Source organism: Schistocerca americana, chromosome 1 (genome assembly GCF_021461395.2).
Source record: "Schistocerca americana isolate TAMUIC-IGC-003095 chromosome 1, iqSchAmer2.1, whole genome shotgun sequence".
Lineage (NCBI taxonomy): Eukaryota > Metazoa > Arthropoda > Insecta > Orthoptera > Acrididae > Schistocerca > Schistocerca americana.
The window spans coordinates 675,290,684-675,310,219 of NC_060119.1; the positions used below are offsets into that span (position 1 = coordinate 675,290,684).

General features: G+C 38.2%; 1 protein-coding gene across 1 annotated transcript in view; it reads left to right on the top strand.

Annotated features, from left to right (window-relative positions):
- The window catches only part of LOC124608711 (SAFB-like transcription modulator), a 167,987-nt gene that overhangs the window by 37,616 nt on the left and 110,835 nt on the right, over nucleotides 1-19,536 (top strand). The window contains exon 2 of the mRNA XM_047140009.1: nucleotides 5,820-6,302. Within this exon, the coding sequence (XP_046995965.1) occupies nucleotides 5,832-6,302 (471 nt within the window). The 5' untranslated portion in view covers nucleotides 5,820-5,831. The remainder of the gene's footprint in view (nucleotides 1-5,819; nucleotides 6,303-19,536) is intronic.

Genomic DNA, 19,536 nt, shown 5'->3' on the forward strand with positions numbered 1-19,536 from the left:
GTCACCAACATTCATGTTTGAATACCGAGGCTCCACTGGGGACACATCGACTGCAGTGAATATGGCAGAGTTGTGCATTGGAAGTGCACTGGAGCGGTTGCAGAGTATGCTATGAGACCACGACAGGTTCTCCGAAACGGCACTGATCAATTGTTTAAGCTCATCATTGTGAGCACATAGGCCATTGACCTCTGAATGTTGAATGTGAACTCAACAAGTAGAGAAGTCAGATGGGAATTCAATGAAGAGCAGTCAGATAGAGCAGAAAGAAATTGGCGACTCATCGGTGAAGTTGGGTTTGGGGGATGACGAAATGCATCCAAAATGCATGTGCCGGGAGCTTTATGTAATGAAGTAGCAGTTTGTAGATCTGGAGATTAACTGAAGTCTGTACCTATGACTGCCTTGTCAACATCGACAACGTGGAACGTCCAGTGAAACTCTGGGGATGCTCGGTTAGGATGACAGCATCTGCTCTGGTGTCAATGAGAAAATGAAGGTGACACATGAGGTCCTTGATGTATAGTTGTCCACTGGTTGATGTGAACGTGTTAATTGACTGTTGATTCTGATGGTTCCATAAGGAGTTGTCACTAACCAAGGCACCTAGACCACTGCATGTACAGAATGTGTGTAAGTGTAGGGATAACAACAATTTTAGTTTGTGTATCTGAATGTGGTGTAAAACCATCATAGCATGTAGGCCAGGTGGGGAGTGCCAGGCGTGCCAGCTGCACCATCCAACTCGCTTCCCACTGCCTGGAGGCAGTGGCACATTTGGGAGTTAGCTCATGCGAAATCAGCAGCAGTTGGGATTCTGGCACACGTGGTGCAAGTTGTTGACTGCCAGGTGACACACCCCTGCCACCGAAGCTAGGTGGTGGAGTGAGAGCTTGTACACTGCTACCAGCTGCATTTCCTGTGGCTGGAGCAACAGTCAATAGGAATTGCCTGTGGCAGATAATTCTGAGAGACTGATCAACCAGACGAAGTTTAGCCTCCACGGCATGCAGTTTGTGGTAGAGGAGCTGTAACTGTAGCTCATGTGGAGTCAAAGTGTCCGCAGGGGACTCTCAGATCCATTAGTGCACTTAGATGGCACCAGAGCTGAGAAAGCGTCTTAGATCCACAATGCTCATCAGTGATTGTGTGATGGATAGCTTCGCCTGGAGGGCAGGACCAACGATTGATAATAGTTGACTTTGCAGTCTCATGCTTGTGGGGAAATGGTGGCGATAAAAGTAGGTCGCTGATGAAATCCATGAATTTACGTAAGTGGCAGATGAGGCATATAAAACTGGCATCGTCGTCTGGGATGCTGTGGATGTTTAGCAAGTTGTTGACCAAGATGAAAAGTTTTAGATTATCGTTTTGTAACTGACAGTTTGGGGAATCTGCATACTGGGGTGTACTGCACAGTTGTAGGTTGTGTTAACAGTCTGTGTCATTGCAATCGCAACGCCTTAGGTGGAGGCTGTGGTGATGAAACCATGACAGCAGACATGAAATCATGATCGAGAATGCCATGCAGAGCAGGAATACAGTGCCCTGCATTGCCCGAGGTCTTGGTGAATTTGATGAGATTGTGGCTGCATGTGATACATGCAGATGCAGGTTAGACAGACATGGGCAGAATGGCCATGGTCATCTGATTGCAAGGCGGAAGTTGTACGAAAGATGTATTAGCAGTCCCAAAGGAGCGCTGAGGAATGTGAACTGAAAACTAGTTTGTCGCTCATGGAGCAGGAAGCATATATGGGGTTTCAGGCATTGTAGTGTTAAAACAGTGGGAAGTAACATCAGGCTTCAAGGTTAGCAGGCTGAAGGCTGGCACCACAGACAAAACTCAATGGTCAACAAAATCTTGTGTGTGAGCCAATGCTGGTATAAGTGTTTCCCACTGTGGCGGGGTCATGAAGGTTAGGTAGGCCACTGGGGTCCCAGGAGTAGTATAAAACACAATGTTATTTCTGTCTCTCTGCTGTGCCAGTGTTGATACTGTTGGTTCACAGTCATACGCACATGTGAAACTAGGAAACACTGGTGTCGTATCACTCCACTTATAGCAATCCACTGTCTTCAATCATTGTCATGGTCTAACACATGAGATGGACAACAAGAAAAATAAATGACTTAGGATCGCCAATTTGTGTAGACATTACTACACTCGATCATGGTAGAACAGGAAACCCAAGTTTTGTACAAATATAATTTACAGTCAAGTTGTAACAGACACAATGGAACAAACATGTACATCAACAACAGGCTAGAACAGTACTTTCAAATATCTCTGATCTAAGATCAATTCACTGTTGTATAACAGTCAAATTGCAGAGGTTTTTGAGAGAGTGGGAATGTCTGTTGTTGGACAACATGTGCTTGTAGTTCAAAAATCTTTCAACTTTTGCTGAAACAACTGGAGCATGCAATTCAGTGTTTTCCTTCGGTTTCAAAAACAAACCTCAAAAGTCAGTACATAAATATCAATATTTCACCAGTGGGCATTACATTTGATAGGATATCAATATTTTTGTTTCAGTATCCATAGCTGGGTTAAGTTAATAGTAGTAAGTTACAAGACAATAAAATGAAATAATGTCTTAAAAAGACATTATCCTTGAAAAATTGAATATACAACTGCACCTATAAGTGACGGTCAAATGAAAATGAGGCAGATGGAAAAATATAAGTAAACTTTTTGCTATTTTAGAAGTAACCACCATAAATACCAATACATTTGACCCAATGGTGAGTCAGCACCGTCAATGCCTTCATGGAAAAATGATTGTGATTGCCTAAAGAACCACGCTTGTACCCAGGCACACAACTCATTGTTCAAAGCAATTCGACAGCCACAATAGTCCTCCTTCAGGGCTCCAAAAATATGGAAATCACCTGGGTAGAGATTGGGACTGCATGAAGGATATACGAGGGCTACCCAGCGCAACTTCTGCAATGAAGTCGAAACAACGGGCCCAGCATCTCCAGGAAAGTCATGATGAGTTTTTTCTTTGACTGCAAAGGACCACTGCTCATTGACTTTCTGGAACACAGGCAACAATTAATGCAAAGAGTGACCTGTACACTTTGCCAAAAATTGAAGTGTGCCATCAAGTTCAGAAACCCAGGAATGTTGATGGGTGGTGTCATTCTGTTGCAAGATACAGCCCGCCCTCATGTTGCCAAGGTTGTTTAGATTATGCCCGGCAGCCTGTACATGTCATACATACAGTCCCAATTGATTCCCATGCAATTTTCATAGTTTTGGAGCCAAGAAGAAACACATTCGTGGCCATCGATTTCTTCAGGCAAAGAGGTGCACGCCTGGGTACAGTTGTGATTATTTAGGCAACTGCAAACATTAGATAAGATTCTCTAAATAAGGACTGGCATATAGCTAGTTTCTTTTGTTTTACATTTAAAAAAACCAGTGGCAAGTGCTGCGCGGTGTGGCTGCGTGGTTTGAGGTGCTATGTCTCGGATTGCACAGCCCCTCCCGCTGGAGGTTCAAGTCCTCCCTTGGGCAGGGTGCGTGTGTTGTTCGTAGCATGAGTTAGTTTATGTTAGTCCATGTTAGTTTAAGTAGTGTGCAAGTCTAGGGAGCGGTGACCTCAGCAGTTTTGTTCCTTAGAAATTCTCTCTCTCTCTCTCTCTCTCTCTCTCTCTCTCTCTCTCTCTCTCTCTCTCTCTGACACACACACACACACACACACACACACACACACACACACACACACACACACACACCAGTGGTAAGCACACTTAGACCCTCTCCTGTGCATGTTATTTTCTGTATTTGAGAACTGTGAGAAGCTGCTGACAATCAACGAACACATGCAGTGTGCCACCTGCCTGCCGATCAGGCCAATTGTGCAAGTGTACTTTTCATTCCACATGTTCATGACATAAAGATAATATCTTGATACTGCAGTACACCATCTTAAGAAAGTTTGAATGAGGCAGGAAAAAAATCTGATTTGATGCAAATGGCTGGGTTTTTCGAAGTCTTTATCTGGGGTCAACAATTCAAGTGATGGCAGGCCTATTTCTAGTGAACGAAAAAGTCATCCATCCAGTTCTCGTGGCACTAGATGCACACATCTTCATAAACCTCAATTGGTTATTGTCAGTTGGCATTTGCTTCACTTCTGCACTATCCAGAAACTTACCACAATAGCTCAGTGGAAATTGATTAGTTACTAATGATTAGTGAGATAATGATGTCTTGGATGTGATAGGCTTCATTGTGATGAAAGCAAGTTTGAAAACTTTCTGGAGTTGACTGTAAAGACCTGCTTTCTCTCCCAACTCTTAACTTAAATTCAGTTCTATTCACTACACAAGCAGTGAAACTATGTAAAATAAACAGTAAAATTTGTGTTTATTTGCTCAAGCAATTTTTAGTGGTAAGAAAACAATTTACTGAACCAACAGAAAATAACAAAAATTACGGGAAAATGTTTTGCCTCTATTGATATGAAAACCCGTGGATGCCCCTGCATGCAGTCCTGTGAACTAAAATCTAGTGGCATTAATGACAATCTTCTTCCATGCATCTAATCATACCTTCATAGGAATTAGCAGAGGGCCAAATTGATTAACTACATTATGGGAATAAAAATTAACTCAGAATATTGGAACATGAAACACAGGATTCTAAATTATCTGATACTGAGCTGTTTCATGTCAAAAAATTGCAGTGTTTGCTAATGGAACAACCCAAGCTCATTATCTCCATGAACACCTCAAATGAAAGCTAAAGTGGCCTTCAGTTGGCACATATTGAATACTTCTAGGTTTATCTCTACTAAATGAACACTTTGTGGAAAATTCATGAACAACTAACTAAAATAGAATCTCTATATAGATACAGTATATCTAATCAAGAAGCTCCACTTTGCTGACTTTACACATGTTAGTATGTCTCAGTGTCTCAAATTAAAGATAAAGGTGACAGCTAGTCTTAGCATACTTTTACTTTCCGTAGTCATCCAAGCTAGTACACCTAAAATTAAGAACATTCTTCTTCAGCACATGTGAGCCGTAGGAATTTTGTGTATAACAGATTACCAGTCATTTTGGTGACGCCTCTTCAGAGACCTTGGAGTTCTTATTATCACTCCCCAGTAGGTTTGTGGTATTTGTTGCTGATAACAAAAATCAGTTTCTGATTTATGCAATCACATGTAGATTTTGCCTCCTTGTCTAGGATTCTAACTGGCTGCTGTCTTCTGCTGCAAAGGCCTTCAAGTTTCCAACAAAAACGGAGTAAAGAAGTAGGGAACCCTACAAATTAAAAACATTTTGTATTACTGGCACACTTATTTTGCAAATTATCGTGATTTAAAAATGGAAGACTTCAGTTTGTTTCATAATGAGGACTAATGTCAATTGTAAACACACATCTACAGCACAATCCATAGATAACTGTCATCCTTTTGTAACTGTTAGTGTGGCCTGTTACATACCAACATAGTGCCGGAAGTAGACAAATTCCAGTAATTTAATGTAACAGAGGAAACAGGAACTTGGAAAAAAAACTAACAGCTTTCCTGATAAATTTACTATAGTAAATTTATAGAAAATATATAACATTATAACAATAGATAGATAGATAGTAGTATTGTCTACAGAATTAGTTTTTAACCACCAGTTTTATTTTTTAATTTATATGTTATCTCATTCCACAACGTTGAAAGTTCCGCTTCATTATAGGATTTAGCAAACATGCTGAGTGGATGAATGAAATAAATCTGTCAGTGTAACATATTATAGAAATAAATATGCAAAAAATATTTAAATGAGATTTTTGTCCACAGGAATCTACAAGTATGGCAAGCCAAACACCAAAAAGACGACGGCAAAAATATTGCTCGATCATCTGTGATGAGAACACTCATGTTACAAGATCACTACTCAAAAAGCTTGTGAGGGCCAAACAAACACCTGAAATATATAAAGAAGTCGTTAGAAGCCAACGAAGAAAAGGCAAGTTGTTTAGGGCTCCAGACATCCATTCCAGGTCTTCATGTAAGGGTAGTGAAGAGAGGACGGAAGAACAATTAAATGAAGATACTAGTCAAGTTAGTGAGGAAACATTGCTCGATTCTGATTGTAGAAGTCTGTCTTGGGATAATCTAAATGAAGATTCTCCTGAGGACATAGGAGAAGAAGACAGGGATAACTGTGTTCGCAAAACATCCTTCTCCAATGCACATGAATTGGGAAAACAACATTCAGTGTTATCTTCAGTTTCTCCTTCATCTGAAAGTGACCTCCAGTGGCAGTCAGAGGCATATTCTGTAAGTACAAGTTTGCTATATCAGATATGTTACATAAGAGTAACAGTGTTATGAAAAGGAAAGTTGCCACTCACCATATAGTGGAGATGCAGAGTCACAGATAGGCACAACATAAAGACTGTCACAAATAAATAAAGCTTTTGGCCAGTAAGGCCTGTGTCAAAAACAGACGAATCTCTCTCAATCTCTCTCTCTCTCTCTCTCTCTCTCTCTCTCTCTCTCTCTCTCTCTCTACTGCAGTCTCAGGCAACTGAAACCACAAAGCCGAAGGCCTTATAGGTTGAGAGCTTCATTTATTTGTGACAGTCTTTTTGTTGTGCCTATCTGCAATTCAGCATCTTCACTATATGGAGAGTGGCAACTTTCCTTTTTGTGATATTTTGACAGCCCATCCTGGATTTTCCATTGTTACATAACAGTAAACCATTCTTTTCTATATAGCTGTTTTGGCTGTTCACATTTGCCACGTCCAGTTGAAGATTACAATAAACAAATGGACATAAAATTTGAATTTGAAAATTTTGTTTGTGTTGTACTGGCGTGATTGGTAAGAGAATGATGAGGCTGATTATTAATTGTACCACACACAGTGGTGACTGAACTCAGATACAGCAGGGATGACGATTGGATGTATTTTTGACATAAAGTTGGGTGTGTATAATTTTGGTATTGGAATGAAGCAAATGCAGTGCAGTTGTGGCAGTTCCAGATCACATTTATATACAATTTTATTTCATTTCTACTCTTTCTTGGTGTGATTTGATCGATACATGGCTGAAGCTGATCATTGGGGTGGCGCAACAGACACACTGTAAACATTTTAAGCATGTATAACAACATACTTTTACGTAGCTCAAGGCAGAATATCTGCATCACATAGTGGTTATTGGATTGTTTCTTGGTTAAAGTACAGTTGATACACTATTTGATCAAATGTATATGGATACCTATTAGTGGACATTAATACAGGATGAGCCAACACTGTTGCGTTCATGATGGCTTGAACTCTGCTGGGAACACTTTGAATGTAGAATGTAGTTTATTCATCTCATAACATACCGTTAGAAATCAAACATTTTTGTACTGGAGACACATCAAATAACTTAAAAAATAAGGTTATAATAGTTAACATATTTAAGCAGGCATTTCTGAATTTTTAGACACAAACAATTTACAAGAACATATATAACACTTATGGTAATTTTACAGCTTTCAATACTATTTATACAATGCATTAACAATTTATTCTACAATAAATAACCTTTATTGTTTCTTTTCTTTTCAAAATGCCAAACTGTCCTGCATGAATTCTTCAATTGAGTAGTAACATTTTTCCACTAGCATATTAAATAACAATCTTTTTAGTGGGTCAAACTCCATATTTAACAGAGTTGTGTTTTTTAATTGACTATAAATTTTTAATCCCATGTACAATGGTGTTTGAACATAAAGTTTTAAATTATGAGAGGGAAGTTTTAAACTGTGTCTGTGACGAGTACTGTAATTGTGGTTGAAATGAAAATTGTCAAGTGAGTTTTGATTTTTATATATGAAAATAAAAATTTCGTAGATGTACAGAGAAGGAATGGTTAGTATTTTTACTTTTTTAAATAAGGAGTGACCTGATGTTCTTTTTTGGACTAAACACACATTTCTTATTATTCTCTTTTGAAGATTAAGTAATCTCGGGCTGTTTGTTGAGTTTCCCCAGAAAATTATTTCGTATCGAATTATAGTCTCAAAGTAGCTGTGGTAAACTATGTTCCTGGTGTCCATGAGGGTGGAACCAGATAAGACATTCATCACATGAGCTAGGCTGCTTAGTTTGTTTGCTAAGTAGTCTACATGTGCCTTCCAATTTAAATTTTTGTCAAGATTTTGACCCAGAAATTTTACACAACTTGCTTCAGTCATTTCCTGATCGCCATGCGCTATTTTTGTGAGAGATGTTGATGTTGTTTTAGCACTGAACTGCACTAATTGTGTTTTTGTGACTTAGTTTTAATTCATTATGCTGAAACCATAATTCTAGGTTTCCCATTATGTTTTCCATAGTACCATGAATTTGTTCTAAATTGTCATTTTCAGTTAAAACTGAGCTGTCATCTGCAAATAAAATGGTGTGAACATCAATGCTTAAAGGTAAACCATGTATGTACAGCAGAAAAAGATAAGGACCTAAAATTGAGCCCTGTGGCTCAAAAAAAATTTGAATTTAGAATAAATCTCTGTTTTCTTTTGACAAATAAGATTTGAACCACTGCAATGCCCTATCCACAATACCATATTTCTCTAACTTGTGTAGCAGTAGTAAGTTACTGACCGAGTCAAAAGCTTTGGTCAAATCACAAAAAATACCTCTGACTTTTTTATCCTTATCTAAAGCAGAGCTTATCTTTTCACTGGATTCCCTGATAGCATTTATTGTATTTTTCCCATTTTGAATTCCAAATTGATTTTTATCTAATATCATTCTCTGTAAGAACGTTTTCAAGATGTTTTGTAACAATCCTTTCTATTACCATAGCATAAACTGGCAGCAGGGAAATAGGACAGTAATTTCCCATGTCATCTGGTGAGCCTTTCTTGAACAGTGGTCTTATTTCAGCATATTTTAACACATCTGGGAAATATCCTTCCTCACATGAATGATTTATAATTTTAGCCAATGGATGAGAAATGATGTTATAAACAGCCTTGACTACAGTTGTTTGAATTTCACCCCACCCAGCTGTTTTTTTAAAGGGTGCTATAGCAATTTGTACATCTTTTGGGATAATTCTTTTGAATGTTTTGTCTTGCATTTTGTTTTATATTTGCAAAGTTGACATCTACCTTGTCCTGGTGGGCTGTGATATCTACTTCTGATTTTGCCACATTTATGAAGAAATAATTGAAACAGTTTGACAAATGTAAAGGATCTATAATTATATCATTTTTATGTGGAAACTTTCTTGGCACTTGTTCTTTACTCCCAACTCAGATTCGACGACACCCCAAATTGCCTTTAATTTATTTTCATGTTTGTTAATATACTGGTTGTTAGCCACTTTTTTCGCTGCCTGTACAATTTTTTGAATGTATTCTTATATCTCTTTACATACCCCACAAAGTCAGCATTTTTGTTATGTTTTAACTCATTGTGAGCTGTCTTTTCCTGGCACTAGAAACTTTTATCCCTGGTGTAATCCAGTTTATTTTATTGGCCACTCTTTGTCACCAGGCTTGAGAGGGAAAAGTTTCATTGAAAACATCTAGGAAACAGTTTAGAAATGTTTTGAATTTTTTTTTTCATTTGACATACTATTATCTAGAGGCCAGTTTGTAGTTCTTAATTTGTTAAAAAATATATTTAAATTCTCTTTGGTTTCCCTATTTTTGGAAGCTCAGTGAGCAGTGCTAAATGATCTGATATGCCTAAATCCAAACAGAATGTACTTCCATCCTCAAACTGATTATTTGTCAGAATATTTTCAATACATGTTTCAGAGTGGCTATTTCTTATAGTACATTCAGTGAAATTTAAATTAAAAGCATATTTCTGAATTAAGTCACAAAAATTTACAGTGTCGTTATTATTATTTAATACATTTATATTAAAGGCTGCTGTAGTTACAATTTTTTTCGTTCTGTCTTTCTCAAGTCTTCCTAATAAACATTGAAATTTGGTTAAAAAGAATTTTGTTACACACTTCCAGGAATTCTGTACAGAGGTGCAATTACAGTATTTAAATCAATTAGCTCCACAGCACAACTTTCAAAATTACCTTCCTCATTCAAACAATTGAACTCAGTTCTCTCTTTGAAGTTTATTGAGCCATTTAGAAAGATGCAGCAGCCCCCATGAGATCTGTTACCTCTACAAAAACTACTGGCAACTGTAGAATATTCAATTTTGTTTAAAACCCCTATACTGTCTTTTGTCACCCAATATTTGTTTAAACATACCATTTTTAAATTTGAACATTCTGAAAGTAAAACTGGAAGTTCATCAATTTTGGGTTACAAAATTCTGAGGCTGTACCATTTATATTCCAATGCATTAGAAAATGTTTATCACCCATTTGAATGATTTTAAGTAAATCATTTGTTGGAATATATTTATATTTTTTTTATTTTCAGTTGATTCTTTTAACATCCCTTCCACACTTTGTTGGTTTCCCGTATTATTGATGATTTTGCAAACATCCAAAAACATTTTACTCAGAGTCACTGAGCCCAGCCTATTAAGATGTATGCCATCTATACCCATACATTTGTTACTTATAAATTTGTTTGGGTTTATAAATACCATGCCAAGCTTATCACACTGGTTCTTAATTCCATTGTTTATCTTGTCTATGTAAGAGTTACTCACTGCTCTTCTCTGCAAACACCACTTGTCTGAATGCCTGTGGAGGAATGACAGTCCATTCTACCTCACAGGTCAAAACTATTAAAGGTAGTGATATTGGACTCTGGTATGTGGAGGTTAGTCAGCATTCAAACACATTCCAAAGATGTTCCTTGGGTTCAGGTCATGACTTTGGGTAGACCAGTCCATTTCAGGAATATTATTGCCCATATATTATTACCTCACGCATCCATCTTTATGACAGGGTGCATTGTCGTTCTGATACAGTCAGTCATCATCTCCAAACTGTTCATCTACATTGCACAGTGCAATGAAATATGTTCATATTCTCCAACATGTAATGTTTTCTTAAGCCCAACAAGGCGACTACATCCTAACCATGAGAAACGCCCCCATGCCATAACCCCACATCCTTCTTACTGTTGGTATTACACATGTTGGCAGATAATGTTCTCCAGGCATTTACTAAACCCAAACCCTTCCACTGGATTGCCACAGGGCATAGTGTGACTTGTCACTTCAAATCACTCATTTCCATTCATCCACTGCCCAGTGGTGTCACTCTTTACACTATCTCAAGCATCGCTTAACGTTGGCTATAGAAATGCGTGGCTTATGAGGAGCTGTTTAACATTTATATCCCATTATTTTTATTTCCCTGCATACAGTTATTGTGCTAGCTGGACTGCTGGTAGTGAACTGGAACTTGAGTGATTCCTTTTGCTGATTCCATGCGATTTTTACAACCATCCACTGCAATGCTTGATGGTCAGGAGATCTGCCTAGTTATGGCTTAGATGCGGTTCTCCCTTTGTGTTTCCATTTTCACAATCTTGTCCCTAATAGGCAACTTGGGTAGCTTTAGAAGGTTTGAAATGTCCCAGATGGATTTGTTACATGGATGACATCCAATGAATAGTCCATGTTTATAGTCACTAAGTTCCCCTGGCTGACCCATTTTGCTGTCACTGCTTCTCTACTGACAACACAATACTCCCTACCTCCTTTAAAAGTGGCAAGTCTGCCTCTTGTGACATTTAGTGTTCAATTCCGCATTTCATAGCCTGGTGATAAGGTAGTGTATTTGCCATTAAGTGTTGAGGATTATTAAAACAAACTACATTATAACAGTGATTACAGCTGAAGCTATCTGAAAATAAACAAAGTTAGCAAATTTCAGCACTTTCAGCAAGTCACACAGAACAGACAGGCTTGTTATGGATAGGAATGAGTCAATTTGTCTTGTTGTATCAGACAATACACATACAAGGTTAAATTAAATAGTTGATCATTATTTCAACAAAAGTGGCATAAGTGTGATCCAGCACATCCATGATTATTGCAATAGTAGGCCTTGGTATGACAGGCTCTCTTTCATTCTGAGTGTGTTGTGAAAGTGGCAGTGCCCTAATCGGTAGAGACGGCTGTGAACAAAATTCTTTGAGGGAAGACCCCCCTCTCCCCCTCCCCAACAGATTTCCCACATATGTAATGGTGAGCACTACTTGCACAGTATGCGGTGACTTTTTACTTTTTACATAATGGCCATATAGTTTAATGGAGATAGAGGAGAAAGAGGGTTGGGAGAATAACAAAATGTGTAAGACTGGGAGAGTGAAAGTAAGGAGAGATCATATAATGAGAATGGAAATATTGTAGAGCACGTAAAATGGTATGTGGGTAGTCAAATAGGAGTACATTTGTTTGTTCAGAGACAATGAAACAGCTTGTGGCTGTTGTAAAATTTCCTGTATACTGCATGAATAACTAATCAAATTTAATTTAGCATCGACAGAAGTATCAGTGGTAGTGGATGAGTGCTATCGTTTCTGGCTCTGGTGAAAGTGAGCAGTTAACTTGTGGATGAGGAAAGTAAATGTTTTATTGATCATTCCGTGGTAAGTGTCACATGTTGTACTAATAATAGATAATACATTTAATGGAGAGCTTATCAGTTCTTGGCAGTTAACGTGCTAATTGATAATGGAGTTTTAGCAGATAACTGAGGGAATCGAAAGCAAGTTTGAAACAACTTTTCCTGAGTGACTCAGACTTGTGGATGACTTGCAGGAGAAATTAAAGGATGAAAATTGATCTGCTTCCTCTAGGATGTGTATAGTTGAGCCATGAGGATATGAGGACACTGAAATGTGAAAGACAATGTGGATGTTGCCATGGGCTATTGGATATCTGCCTACTGTCCTAAAGAAAAGATGTTGCAATAGAAGTGTTGTTAAGCATATTGAGGAAGGATTTTTTTGGGAGAGACAATTGTAAACTATACTGAATTATGTTCTAGTCTTCAAATATATTGAAAAGAGAGGTACTGGCATGATTACAAGTTGAGTCAAATGACTGATAGGGATGAGAGGATGAAGCAGTGACAAAGTTGTTGTTGTCTGTAGGGTTGAATGGGATTTATCTTAGGGAAAGTGAGTACTTTATTTGGTTCTATAACTAGTGTGAGGTCTAGAAAGTTAGCATAATGGCCTGGAGAGCAGTGTACTGATGTCATGCTCCTCCGTACTGCATCCACATGATGTTACGTGTCAGAGGATGACATGGTGGCGGGTTGACATCACTTGAGATTTCAAGGCCTGGACAGAGAGGAAAGAATGTGGTGTAATTCTGATAGTTTTAGTAATTTGCGACATGAAATCAGGGCTACAGGAACTGCAAGATATTAAGATAGAAATAACATCCAGAAAAGGATGCTTTTAAACGTAAATAATGATGAACAGTTTGGAGATGATGACTGACTGTATCAGCACGACAATGCACCCTGTCATAAAGATGGATGTGTGAGACAATAATATATGGGCATAATATTACTAAAATGGACTGGTGTAAATGTGATGTAGAGTCAGGGGAGCAAAGGGTAGTGGCCAGTTTAAATATTTTGCCCAAAAGGATTGTGGTGTCCCATGTACTTCTACTTGGGAGTAAGTTTGCATTTTCTGTGCTATTCTATTCCTACAGTGTAATGCACTGTTATCTGTACTGCATCAGAACTGTGTCTGGAGGACACCCAGTATATGTACTCACTTCTGACAATGTAATAATCTTAGCATGAAGCTACATGCACAACTTACTTTCTGGAGTCCTTTCATACATGGTCCGTTCTACAGTTTTTCATAGAATTGCAGAAAAGTTCCTGTTTTCTGTGAAACAGTACAAAAATGTAAAACTCTTACATGCGGGCAACCAACATCTGAAACACTTTTCTGAGTTTTAGTCGTCATCTCAGGTACATGCATGACATGGAAAATCATGGCTGTTGATGATGGCACATGCTTTGGCGTTCTGGGGCATTTACTCATTGGAAATGCATCAACATCATTGTCATATTCTTCATTTCCTTCTACACTCTCTTCTTCCTCTTGTATTTTGTGCTGTGATTGTATAGGTCATTGCTGAATGTAGACCCAATGCCATATGAAAAAAATGTGAATCACTGTATCTTTGTGAGGAAATAAACAATCACTTATTCTTTTTTGGTGGCATAGGTTATGGTAGCATATTACAGTTTCTTCTAAACACAGTCAAACATCACTAGAAATAAGCAGAAAATTCCTTTATTTCTTGAAGCCGTGCTAACACTGTGAAAAACAACTTTCTTGAATCAGATGCTGAAACCTATTAAGAGCTTCAAGAAATTAAAAGGAGTGCTGCACAGAAAGCACTTGGTGTACAGTAATCACTACAGTCAGGCAGGGCAAGTTTAATTAATTGCCTGAGCCAGGAAAAAAAAAAAAAAAAAAAAAAAAAAAAAAAAAAGCTGATTGCAGTACATATGCTACATGAGGACTGAGGAGGCATAAGAAACTACCAGTATCATTACAAGATACATTTCTTCTATCACTTAATTTTGTTAGCAAAGATTATGTACTTTAGAAAATAGTTGCTTAGCTGTGCAATTCTACTGAAAATGGCTACAAATAAATTTAAGATCAAATCATGAATAAGCATATCACTTTCTCATATTTTCAGAGTTATTTGCTGCAATATGTGGTACACGTACACACTTCTATTAGCAAATATTTGTGGTTTGTATTTCTGTACATTGTTGTAAATAATCATGAAGAAACTTATTATTTGCTCTGCAGTTTCACCAGTAATTGTGTTATCATTCACCTAAGCAATGAATGGAAAGTACGTGATTCCTTTGAGAATGGTGCTTCAACAAAATGATGCTGTGAATGTAACTTATGAACTAAATCAGACTCCAGGTTGGAATATTAACAATATAAGGAAAAGCATAGACTGCTACTTACCATGAAGATGACATGTTGAATTGCAGTTGAAAGGCTGTTACACATTTAGCTTTAAGACAAAGTCTTCATCAGAAAAGGTAACAAACACACACACACACACACACACACACACACACACACACACACACACATATTCATTCACACAAATAAGCACATCTCAAGCACTCATAACCATCATCTCTGGCAGCTCGTACTTGAACGCCAAATTACGAACTACTCAGACTGTAACCATTGAAAGAAAACACTTTCCACTCTTTGCATACATAACCAAACCCACTAATCTGTTTTGGATATCCAATTAAATCCTGTAATACGTTTTGAATTTCCTTTAATATGTAGTGTTTGTGCTGCAGCCTAGCAAAAAATTTGTTGGTTGATTCAGAATATCTCAACACAGGATATATGGGGTTGTCTTAAAGTTTTAATCATCATTCAAAAAAAATAGAGTAACTTTTTGTTTTGAGGTACATGTTGGATTCTGGTACACATTGAAATCCTCACACCACAGTACCCTGTGTAGTTTAAAGAAGCTAAAACAAAATGGCACAGCTCATTTGATAAAATGGAGTATGTGCAAGGGGGTAATCATAAAGTTGTAACCATCACCTCAAAAAATAGTTATGTAATTAAATTTCTGGTTGTTGCAAGCACATGTCTAGTTCTGGTACACACTTAGATCTCTGCACAACATGCTACCTGAGGACCCAAAGCAAAATGACACAGACCACTGATAAATTGGGGATTGGTTGTGCAATTTTGTTTCAGGTCTGTTACCAGCACGCCACAGTACTGTGGTGTGGGGATTTCAATATATACCAGGGCACATACATTTACCTGCAACAAACAAAAAAAATAGTTATGTAACTATTTTTTGAGGTGATAATTAAGACTCTGACTACCCTTAATAAGGCAACCATTTTGGAAATATAACTCTCAGTAATAGAGCGACAGACATTAACTGAAGCACATCCACGAAAAATCTAACACTGATATAAATTTGGTAATGGGAAGTCCTTTTGTTCCACGTGTAAATAAAGGGAGGAGTAAGGGTAACAACTCACTATATAACTGAAGTCCTAAGTCATGGAAAGCCAATTAAACAAGACTGAGAACATTATTAGCTTTCACACACACACACAATTCCTCAGAGTTATAAGAGTGCACTGAGGTGTAACATACCAATTCAGTGAAGTGATGTGTTGCACAGTGTTTGTAGTACCAATGCATAATGATTGCCAAACAGGAAATTAATTTTTATTTGTTGGTTTAGTAAGTTTGGACACATATATTGTGTGGAGATTTTGTATTATGTTTGCATCTAACCGAGTGCAGATGGATGTAGCGTTTCCGCAAGACAGGGCGATACGGGGAGTTTGGTCACGCTTTGCAGCACCTACTGGTTTGGCAATTACCCCATGCCGCTGTGCCCCTGCGTTGGAGACATGCTGCGCTCAGTGGAGTAGTGCACACCATGACAGTGGACTATATCATGAAAGAAAGAAGAGTGAGTCAGTCTTCTCTGAAGTATGACAAGAGTTGGCTCTGAACTGTTTATCATTTCGTATTACTTGCTGTAATAAGCTAATCATGACAGACAGATATTTTATGAGATGTGTCAATACTGTATGAGCTTGAAGTATACATATATGTACATCTTCAAAGAGTGACTTCTGCTGATTAGTAGCTTATTGGAAGTAGATAAGCACGATTCCATTTCTAGCACAGAAAGAAGATATCGAGAGGAGGCGTATACTCATGTGAGGACACGTGCACAAGCACACTCACATGCATGCCCAAGCACTATATGCTAAGAGCTGTGTGTGTGTGTGTGTGTGTGTGTGTGTGTGTGTGTGTGTGTGTGTGTGTGGGCGAGCGAGCGCCCACACACACACACACACACACACACAGCTCTTAGTCACCCAGAACAATGAAACTGCAGTTGTATGTTTGTGTACATGTACTATACAATTCTGAAAGAGTATTCATTTGAAAGCTAGGAGTGTGCTCGGTCTAGTTTATGTGCCTACCAATGACTCAGTGGCTCAATTATTTGTTGAGATGTTGCCTTTACTCCTTCCATTATTTAAATTAATAGGTGCAAGACTATGGCTGGTGAGATGGATACTAGATTATGCTTGGATAAAATTATCCCGTACATCAAACCTGACTTACACCATCTAAAAACAAATTCTTCATACTGTCCTCTTAGTCTGGGAACAGAATGTTCTAAATTCTAAACTCAGCAACACTGAAAAAATCCAAAGTCCCATGTAGTCCACTGAGGAATAGACAATGCATAGATATTAATCATGCATGTTATTCCATCCCCCCTCCTCCTCCTCCTCCTCCTCCTCCTCCACCACCCACTTTATCCACCACATTATTTTACTAAAGCCAAGTACCATATTAAGCCTTATTGAATTTGACTGGGACCTTTGCTTTTTTGTGCATTCAGAATTTCCACATTCCTTGGAAGTGGTTCTGCTTGCACACCTGTGACAATTTTGTCTTGTAGGTTATTCATCCTAGTTCATTCTGCTGGTTGAAGGCTGCTTCAGATTTGGTGCTTAGTACTTCAGGGTCTTTTTTGATGCTTCTAAAACAGCATATTGCACTTTATGTTTAGTACAAAAAACTCGTAGGTCTTTCTGGTTAACCTATATCTACATAGATACTCCACAAGCTGTTATACAGTGCTAATCAGAGGGTACTTAATACCAATGTTAGTGACTTTGTTATATTCTATTCACATATGGAGCAAGTAATGAGTTTTATGGTTTGGTACATGGAATAATCTCCCTTATCTCAAGGATTTTTTGCACAGTGCATAGTCAGGTAGTTGCACAGTCTTCCACAATGATGGTTAACATTATAGAGTTTTGTGAAAACATTGTCTTTCTTCCAGAGATTACCGTCTAAGTTTCCTGACATCTCTTTTGCACTTGTATGCAAACTTGACTGGACTGTTACTATCATAGTAGGACATCTCTGAATTTGTCAAATGTGTTTTGTCCTATTTGAGGAGGACTCCAAATGCTGGTGCAGTATCATGTAATCAGATTCTCTTACATTCTTTCTCTGTGTTATAAGCATTATCTAGCATTTATCCATGTTTAGAAAGAGCTGCCATTCAGTACACCACATTGTACATTTTCATGTGACCACTGAGTTATGATACTTTCCTGCACAAGACAGCATCATCATTGAGCAGTCTGAGAGTGGTGTAACCCATGAGTAATTTTGGAAGGTTCTGTAGTGTTTTCTGGGACTGTTTACTTTAAGATTCAATCTCCCTTTCAAGTAACAAAAGTAGCAATTACACATTTTTCAGTTTAGATAGTACACATGCTTTGTTCCATGAATCAGGTTTTCCTTGATTTCTGCGACCTCATTGTCCTGAAACCCTGATGAGCTAGACAGCTCTGAAGGCAAACCAGTCAAGTGTATCAAGTGTAGGCAATGTACTGGGAACTTCCCACAGCCTAGTTATATTAGTCTTAGTGCATGTTTAATTAAATAGTATTTATTGGATCTGAGTAGAACCTGTAGATAATGTGATTGAAAGTCCTTATGATTTTGGTGGACTGTCAGGGAGATGTAACTCGCAGCCAATTAAGATTACCAGGAAGGACACATCTTCTCTTGCATTCTTTGGAAACATTATGGGCAAAAATTTATCTATTTTAATAAATAAAGCAGAAAGTGTTCTAACTTCAAAAATGTTATATGGGACAACAGGAGCGGGCATGGAGTAGGCATCCAGATCAGGGTGGGCGAGTAAATGAGAAATCAGCCAATTCCAAAAAGAACCTCAAAGGGTTTATTCATGAAAAAGGGTATACATTTGAGGCAGCTAGGAAAACAGTCACTGCCTGTAGAGGTGGCCACTAAGACTAAAATGTATAGCATGGCTTAGGAGAGGGGGAGGGGAACATATTAGCTGGTCAGGCACCAGCGAGCAAGAGAGAGTAGTGTCTTTGCTTAGTCCCATCCCCACCCACATTTGAGACTCTATGTCACCCTCGCATGCAATCTCATCACTGGAGGAGGAGGGAAATGGTCCCGTGGTATTGAGTGCTACAGTTTTGGAGGTCTGGAAGTTCTAGTAGGGTCTGCAAAGTAGATCATGACTGCAACAGCTGTGACCTCTGAGCACAAGACAAACATTTGCATATATACTTATCGATGTCATTGAACTGTCCCAACCACTAATTGTGGGTATCAATGTGTGAATTTATAGTGTGTTTGTTGCTGTGCAGAGATAGTATGCTGTAATGGCATTGAACAATGATTTGCATCTGGAGTGACTCTGACATTCTCAGCAGATATATCACGTTCTAACACACACACACACACACACACACACACACACACACACAGAAAAAAAATATCAGCCATTCTGGCATACTGTTGGAAATTGGAGTATACTTCCTGGGTGCTTTTTATTTCTTCTATTAGCACTTCATCTACTTGCAGTTGAGGCCGTCTGCGTGCTGATGCAGTTTACCAGGTTTATGAGACACTTCATATTCTGGTAGTTTTTAAAGCCCAACATCTCAGTTGGTTACTGTGGTCTTGTGACAGGTCAGCATGGTAAGTTACCACA